At 50.5% G+C, this 7,975-nt stretch overlaps 1 protein-coding gene across 1 annotated transcript; it reads left to right on the top strand.

The window, feature by feature from the left end:
- The first annotated feature begins 2,649 nt into the window (after positions 1–2,649).
- Tmem92 (transmembrane protein 92) lies at positions 2,650–7,678 on the top strand. Its single transcript, XM_050156912.1, has 5 exons — positions 2,650–2,935; positions 6,021–6,043; positions 6,534–6,617; positions 6,739–6,922; positions 7,069–7,678. The coding sequence occupies exons 1-5, from the start codon at positions 2,852–2,854 to the stop codon at positions 7,153–7,155; spliced, it is 462 nt and encodes a 153-aa protein (XP_050012869.1). The 5' UTR covers positions 2,650–2,851; the 3' UTR covers positions 7,156–7,678.
- Positions 7,679–7,975: the final 297 nt, after the last annotated feature.

Genomic DNA, 7,975 nt, shown 5'->3' with positions numbered 1-7,975 from the left:
CTGAGTTTGAGACCAACCTGCTCTATCTATAGAGTGGGTTCCAGGACATCCAGGGCTACACAGAGAAACCCTGTCTTGAAAGAAAAAATTATTAAAAAACTTTGAATTTCACATTACAAATAAATTTTAGTATTACCTAAATGCAACTTTAATTGGGTGTCTCTTTTTTTGTTTGTTTGTTTTCTTTTGGCAACAATAGATCTGGGTAAGGTGGATGCCAGAAACCCAGAAGGAAATGACACCAGCTTCATTCTGCCCCTCGGGCCTCTGGCATTAGCCACTTCCCTTCAGTTCTCTAGTCCCAGCTCATACCCCCCCACTACAGAGTACCCCCTGTCCCTGGAGCCTTCTCCTCTTCCCTGAGGCATAATTCTACAGGGCTCCAAGCCTGGGCCTGTGACAGGTAGCAGGAAATGAACGGGCAACAGAAGTATATCTCAGGACATGGATGCTGAGAGACACTGTGGTAGGGGCAGAAGGATAAGAAGTCAAAGTTAGCAACAATTTCACTCAAGAGGCAGAGGTATGAGTGTTGCTCCTCCTTGGCTGGGGGGGGGCACTAGTCAGGCCCCTAAACTAACTGCTGCAGAAGTGGGAAGTAGGGGAGAGCAGCAAGGGGCATACTCCTTCCCATCTCCCCAGACTCAGTCACCAAAGGCTGCGAATGGAGAGGGGATTCTCTGGGGCCAGATCCCAATTGCACTTGGCTTAGTCCGGGAAGGTTCTGTTTTTAAGAAGTAGAAATTGCCAAGGGATAATGGGAAACAGAGGCAGAAAGTGGAAGAGAGACCAGAGACCTATTCTTTGCAGGAGAAAGAGCGAGTTGAAGGGTTCCTAGGCGGCAGAAGGGGTGGGGGTGGACTGCAGGACCAAAGCAGTCAAGAGAATGCAGAAAAAAGCAAAACCACAAATCCCTTTCCTCCACGGACCTACAGTGGGTGACCGAGAGAACAAGAGCGGAAAACGGAAGCGCCCAAATTGATACCTTTAGAGATGTGGCGAAATACTGAAACTGGAAAACGGAGACTGGAAGAAAAGGCGAGGTTTCGAGAGTCTTTCAGTGTGAAGAGAAAACGGGGATCAGAAGGCGCGAGGGGGCTCCAAGAAGCCAGCTGTTTCCCAGCAGCCCAGTCAGAGTGGACCCCGTAGCAGGGAATGCAACCACACCAAAGCCTCCCAAAGGGACCTTCCTGCGTCCCCAGACCAGGCTGCGTCCCAGCCACCACCTCAAAGCTCCGCTTCCCTGGGCTCGGCTGCTACACAGCTCTCTTCCACCCTTGACAGTTCTCATGCATACACCTGTCTACCTGCTTTCTGGCCGGAGGCCTCTCAGATCAAGTCCCAGGTCCCTGCGTGCACCTCGGCCCTGGGCGATGCTGCCACCTGGCGGCCCGACTCTGACCGCCTGAGTCCTTCCAGGAATCACGCCTGATTTAGGGCTATAGGCTTTTTGATCACAATAGACAAGTCCGTGGCCTCGGTTTCCCCATTAAGTACTTAGTAATTAAGTCCTTAACCTCAGTTTATCTTTAATCGAAAGGAAATGTGTACCAGCAACTTCCCACAAAGTTGCAAAGGAGAGGGGACACTAACTCCCCAACCCAGATGCTTTTTCCTCCCTCCTTGGGCAAAGCACAAAGGACCTTTATAGTTTATATGATCACACCGCCCACCACCACCACTATCCCTCTTGTTCCTTGGCCTGACTTTCTGAAATCTCTGCCTTTCTCATCTCAGGTACAGCATGTGAGATGCGGGGCGGGACAAGGCATAACTCAGCAGTCTTGAGCTGACCACTCAAACTTTTTATTTTAAAGATATTTTTGTTCCGGGTGGGGTGGTGCACACCTTTAATTCTAGCACTGGGGGGCAGAGGCAGTTGGATCTCTGCGTTCAAGACCAGCTCCCCCCACCCCCTAAATAAATCTTCTGTGCGTATGTTATTGCGTATATGCATCCCACCATGTGCATGCCTGGTGCCCTTAGAGTTCGGAAGTAGGTGTCATCCTCTGGAACTATAACTCTGAAGCTTGTGAGCCACCAAGTATGTAGATGCTGGAAACCCAACCCAGGTCCAACGACAAGTGCTCTTAATCCCTGAGTCATCGGCATCTTCCCAGACTGCCCCCTGCCCCATATTCGTTTCCCTTCCATCTTCCTTCCTTCCTTTCTTCCTTCTTCTTCTTGTTGGGTTTTTGTTTTTTGTTTTGTTTTGTTTTTTTGAACAAGGTTTTTCTGTAACTTTCGCTGTCCTGGAACTTGCTTTGTAGACCAGACTGATCTTGAACTCACAAAGATCCACCTGCCTCCACCTCCCAGCTGCTGGGATTAAAGGTGTGTGCCACCACCACCCGGTTTCTTTATTTATTGCTATTATTATATTATTAGTGTTGCTGCTTCTACCACTGTTGTTGTTGTTGTTATTATTATTATTATTATTATTATGTAATGCTGGCTGACCTGGATTTCATTAGGCTAAATCATACTGATTTTGAACTCACTGAGATTTTCTGTACGGTGGGATTAAAGGTTGGTGTCACCACGCCCTGCTCTAACTACTTAAATGCAGCCCAGAAGAGGGATTCCCATAGTGCTCTGCTACATCCGGCTTACAAAGTGGTTAAATTAGCGGCTCCCACCTTCCAGTTCCTCAGACTCGAGCAAATTCAGCTCCTCTCCACTTCTATCCCCTGAGCTCGGACTGGAAACCTTAGTCTGGCCCAACTCAGGTGTGGTAACTCCGCCCTCACTTCGAGATTGGGCCCCATAGGTGGAGGGAAGTTGGAAAGGTCGTTCCTTGTCACTCCTTCCCGGCACACTGCACACGGAAGCTCAGTGACCCCTTGCCAGGATGCCAGACGCCTGGGTCCCAGGCTTCATTCTCACCCTGCTCTTCGGCCTACTCTCCAGTCTCCAACACGTAAGCGCCAACGAGGTAAGCAAGACTCCTGAGCCTTTTCTCCCCGCATTACCTTGGCAGGAATTCCTTGTAACCACTGACAATTAGCAACTTCCTTTCTCTTTTGCTTGGGGAATGTGGAGGTAGGGACCTCGGAGGGAGGCTCTGGGAAAACCTGGGTCGCTAGTCTTGGTCGAGTTGTGTTCTTAGTGGGATCTGACTCCACCACAGCCCTGAGTGGGAACTTTGACCCCCGTTTTTGTCGTGGCTTCTCTTACTAGCTTATCTTGTAAGGCTGGGGAACCTGAGGTCTCACGTGTCTGGGCTAGGCTGCTCTCCTTCCCTGTTCTCCGCGGCTGGAGAATATGCCTTGGGGAGTATATCAGCCCTTTCTGGGACTTTTCTTAAGTGTACTAGGGAAGAGGAGGCTCTTGATTCATTCACTCTTGTTCTCGGAGGAGACCTGGCTCCCTTGATCTGGGCTGGGTGGCCTCTGGCTTGTGATCCAGGCAGGCAAGGTTTTGAGGGCTGCCCCAAACTCTTGTTTCTCTTAAGTATCTTGGGGTTCCTGCAAAACTGAGAGGTGGTCAAATAAGTCTTTGTTTTGTTTTTCAAGACAAGGTTTCTCTGGGTAGCTTTGGCTGTCTGGAACTCACTCTCTAGACCAGGCTGGCCTCGAACTCAGAGATATGTCTGCCTCTGCTTCCTCAGTGCTGGGATTAAAGGTGTGTGCCACCACTGCTCAGCCAGGATGAGCCTTAAAAACTAAAAATTTACAATCTTGGTTGAGAATCTGTTGGGTTGGGGGTTAGGGGTGAAGATCCAAGCCTGCTCCTCAGAGCAGTTCACCGGCTGTTTAGAATCGAAGCTCTCCGAATCGAAGCTCTCCGTCCAAAGACATGCGTGAACCCAGGTTCAAGGCATTCTTTCCACTTCTGGACACCAGCCTCCTTTGTTGACCCCTCTCTGCAGCCCCAAGTATAGGCATGGTCAGTCTCCCCAGTAAATGCTAATACACCCCACGTTAAATCCTATTCTATGCTTTCTAAAACTCGGGCTCCTAACCATCCCAGGTCAAACCACCCCCTGGTTAAGATGGGAAGGGAATAGTCCTGGTTCAGGTTTGTGTGTCCTCCACTCCCCATCTCCCCCAGGGTTTCTCAGTAGCTATGGAGCCAGTCCTCTGTAGACTAGGAGATTCGCCTACCTCTGCCCCCAGAGTCCTGGGATTAAAGGCGTGTGCCATCACCGCCTGATCTGGTTCAGTTTATTTTGGTTTTTTGAGACAGGGTTTTGCTGTAGTTTTAGAACCTGTCCTGGAACTAGCTCTTGTAGACCAGGCTGGCCTTGAACTCATAGAGATCCACTTGCCTCTGTGTTGGGTTTAAAGGCGTGCGCCACCACTGCCTGGCTCTGGTTCAGTTTGTTAACTTTGCCTCTAAGCCACTACTTTTTAAATTCTTACCTAGTTAGAGGAGGCTGACCTTGAACTCAGCAGAGGTCTGATTTTGCTTCCTCAGCCCCGGAACCAAAAGTGGACTGGAATTAAGGTGGGTGTTACAACTGCTACCACTGCTTAAACTTCCTACAGAAACGAGGTACTGGCGGTAGTTACTCACGCCTTTAATCCCAGCCCTCCAGAGCACCGAGGCGGGTGGGCCAAACTCTGGGTTCAAGACCAGTCTGCTACAAAAGATGTGCTCCAGGACTAGTTACAAAGTGAGACCTTGTCTCCTCAAAAAAAAAAAAAAAAAATGTAGTACAGGAAGAGAGGAGAGTCTGATCTTTGGAAGAGCAGGGAATGTGACTGAGTTCCTGGGCCCCTTAACTGTGTTGTGTTTTTGTTTTTGGCTGTCCTGAAACTCACTTTGTAGACCAAGCTGGTTTTGAACTCACAGAGATCTGCTTGGCTCTGCCTCCCGAGTGCTGGGATTAAAGGCCTGCATCACACCACCTGGCTTCCCTTGCTGTGTCTTTAACTTCCTATACCTGTTCTCACTAAAGAACAGTGCTCCTGTGAGCTTGGAGAGAGGGAATGCTTCCCAGGGGTGACTGTCACTGGTCCCCATGAGATGCTATTCTACTGATCTTTATTTTAGCAAAGCCAAAAGCTGGTTTCCTGTTCTTTATTTGTTGAGACAGGGTCTAGCCCTGGCTGCCCTAGAAATTGCTATGTAGGCAAAGCTGGCATCGAAATCTGCCCACCTCTGCCTCGGGTGTGCTGGGATTAAAGGCAAGGACCTCCACAGCTGGCAATGGTTGTCATTTTAAGTGAGGTGGCCAGAGAGGAAAATGCCTTGAGGACACTTGAGAGATGAGTTTAGACACAGCACAGCTATCAACAGGATGGATTTCTGTACGGAGGCCCTGAATCTCCCCCTGCAGGGATTGTGGATGAATGGGGCGTGGGTGTGTTTAGGGAACTCCTAGAGATGCCTCTACCTGGGACGTGGGGTGCAAAGGGAGCGGGGCTTGGGTTGCTTTCTCGCGTTTCTGGAGCCAGGCATCCACTAAAGTTGGCTTCCTGGGCCAATCCCCCTGTGCAGCAGGGGGAATCAGCTGGGAGCCAGGTATAATGGTCCACACCTTTAATCCAGCTGTCTGGAGATAGGCAGGTAGATCTCAGAATTCCAGGCCAGCCAGGGCTATACGGTGAAGCCCCACCTGTCTCAATAACAAGGGGGTGAAGAAGGAGCAAGGCATGGTAGTGCATGCCTTTATTTAATCCCAGCAGAGGCAGGCTCTAATCATTGACCCTGGACGTGGAGCTGGAGGGAAGGAAAGACTGTCTGAGACCCACTGCCTGAGATGTCCGGATGGAGCTGAGATGTCCGGATGGAGCAGTGTCTGAGACCAGCCTCCCATTCTTTTTGAGACAAGGTCTCTTGAATCCCACTCTGGCCTCACACTGGCTATGTAGCCTTGGATCCTTCTCCTACCTTCTTGGGTTCTGGGATTTTGGACATGAACCACTATTGCTGGTTTATGCCCACTTGATTTATTGTCGTTGCTGGAAATTGAACCCATCACCTAAGTGTATGCTGGGCAAGCAGTCTAAGTACCCAACTCCCAGTTTTTGAACTGTTTTCTGACTTCTGCTGTATTTTTTCTTCTCCCACAGGTTATGAAATGTCCCACCACCATGTAAGTATCAGACTTGGGCTATAGTTGCCAATCAAGGCTTGGGGGTGGGGGCAGTGGTGTGTGCTCAGATGATGGCCTGGATAAGGAGACAGACACCTCCACTCCACCTACTTTTGTTGAAACCATAGTCCCTCTCCCACCTTCCAACCTTGGGAGCTGCAGGAATGGAGCAGCTCTGGCTGCTGTTAATCCCCAACCTTTCTTGCCCGGAGGGTGAGTCAAAAGAGCAAACCCACACTCGAGCCCTATGCCTGCCCTGTAAAGTTAGTAGTATGATCATTCTGCCTGAGGAACAATGGCATACCCGCTAAACTTAGGTCTCAAGTCTAGGCCTCAGTTCCTGCCAGTGAACCCAGGATAGATCTGTACCCCATACCCACTAAGGGTGGCTTGCAACCTGAGCATCGGTGTCTGGGGAAACAAGGTTACCCTTTGGTCTGACACTTTATGGTATCATCAATGTCTCCCCATCTCTGTCTCACTTGACCAGAAGCTGCCCCAAAGGATTCAGATGCTGTGACAGTGGATGCTGCCCAGAAAAAAAGATATGGTATCCTTCAAATGAACCCTTCATGTAAGCACTATTCACAGAGCGCTGGGTCCTCCAGAAATAGAATGGGGGTGGGTGGTAGAGAGGATACGGCAAGGGGGAGTGAGTGGTCCAGGCACTCAGGGAGATGTCATCCCCTCCCCAGGATCTTGTTCGTCATTTTCGCGGTCATGCTACCTCTCCTGTGCATCTGCGGCGTGGCGAGGCGCTTTTGTGGTGTGTGCAGACCACAGCAGAACCTCGAAGAGAATCATCAGGCACCTCCAGAACCACCTTCCAATGTCAGAATCTGGGTCACCGACTTGGATCCCCCACCACCCTATAGTCAGGTGGGTCTTTCCGTCCCAATGCCTAACTTGTTTCATGGCTCCCTATCCAACTTGTTGAAGCAATGGATTGGGGAGGGCTGCCAACCATCTTTGTCGTGCCTTACTCAGGCCTGAAGCAAACCCAGTACACACTTTTTCCCCTGCAGGTTGTTCCGAAGTCAACTTGCACAGAACCACCTCCTCCCTACAGCCTTGAGGACCCTCTTGGCCAAGTGAGAAATGCAACCATTTGAGCTACCTCACCCCCAAACTTCTTGGATCAAGCCCAGGACTTCGGAGACTCTGGAATGACTTTTCATTGTGGGAGCTGAGCTGGAGCCATAGTCTCTGTCCCAACTCCCAAGCTAAAGATTGAGGGTGCCTACCGTGGGATGCAGGGAGAACATGGCTGGTGGAATGCAGATCTTGACTGGACGGCTCGCTCGCTCTGCCATCCTACAGAAGTTTACCTCTGTGCCTGGATTGCAGACTGAACTGCATGGACTCTGAGCCACCTTCCAGCAATGCCTGCACAGACAGGCCCCCACTGTGCACACCACCGCAGGCACGCACAAATCAAATGCACTTGCTAAAGTTTCACTGACTGCTCTGTCTCTGGCTGGGAAGCGGTGAATGGAGATGAACTCATTGGCCAAACTCCAATCAGCTCCTTCCATTGGCACTGGCCACCTGGGAGGACTGTGTGTCCAAGCTGTGAATGAATGCTTTGACTTTAAGATCCCTGGGGGCTTGCGGGTACTAAAGAAATGGACTGGAGTCTCCCCCGTGTCCTGGTCTCTTCTGCTTTCTGGAAGATCAGAACTTGATAAACATGGGACTCTTAAGTGGTAGTGTCCAGTAAACAGGCTTCTAGAAGGTAGGGTGGGGAGGGAACCGGGAGATAGGGTTAGACAGCTCCCTACAGAATGCGTCCTTCCAGATTCCTCTCCTGGAATCTGGAGGGAGGGAGGGAGGGAGGTGGCAGCCCCCACCCTACTCTTCCTTTGCTGAGCCCAGCTTTAGCCCCACCTACAGTTAACCCCTAAAGGAGAAGATCTGTCCTGTGGCTGAGGA

The sequence above is a fragment of the Alexandromys fortis genome, unplaced genomic scaffold (assembly GCF_014885135.2).
Source record: "Alexandromys fortis isolate MF-2015 unplaced genomic scaffold, M_Fortis_MF-2015_v1.1 scaffold_31, whole genome shotgun sequence".
NCBI classification, from domain to species: Eukaryota; Metazoa; Chordata; class Mammalia; order Rodentia; family Cricetidae; genus Alexandromys; species Alexandromys fortis.
This window is presented reverse-complemented; position numbering and strand designations above follow the sequence as displayed.

Bases quoted from the DNA above. Each gene is read 5' to 3' on its own strand.
- Tmem92 (XM_050156912.1), top strand. From the start codon at position 2,852: ATGCCAGACGCCTGGGTCCCAGGCTTCATTCTCACCCTGCTCTTCGGC. The intron at 6,044-6,533 runs GTAAGTATCAGA...TCACTTGACCAG, and splicing joins ATGAAATGTCCCACCACCAT to AAGCTGCCCCAAAGGATTCA. The intron at 6,923-7,068 runs GTGGGTCTTTCC...TTTCCCCTGCAG, and splicing joins CCCCACCACCCTATAGTCAG to GTTGTTCCGAAGTCAACTTG.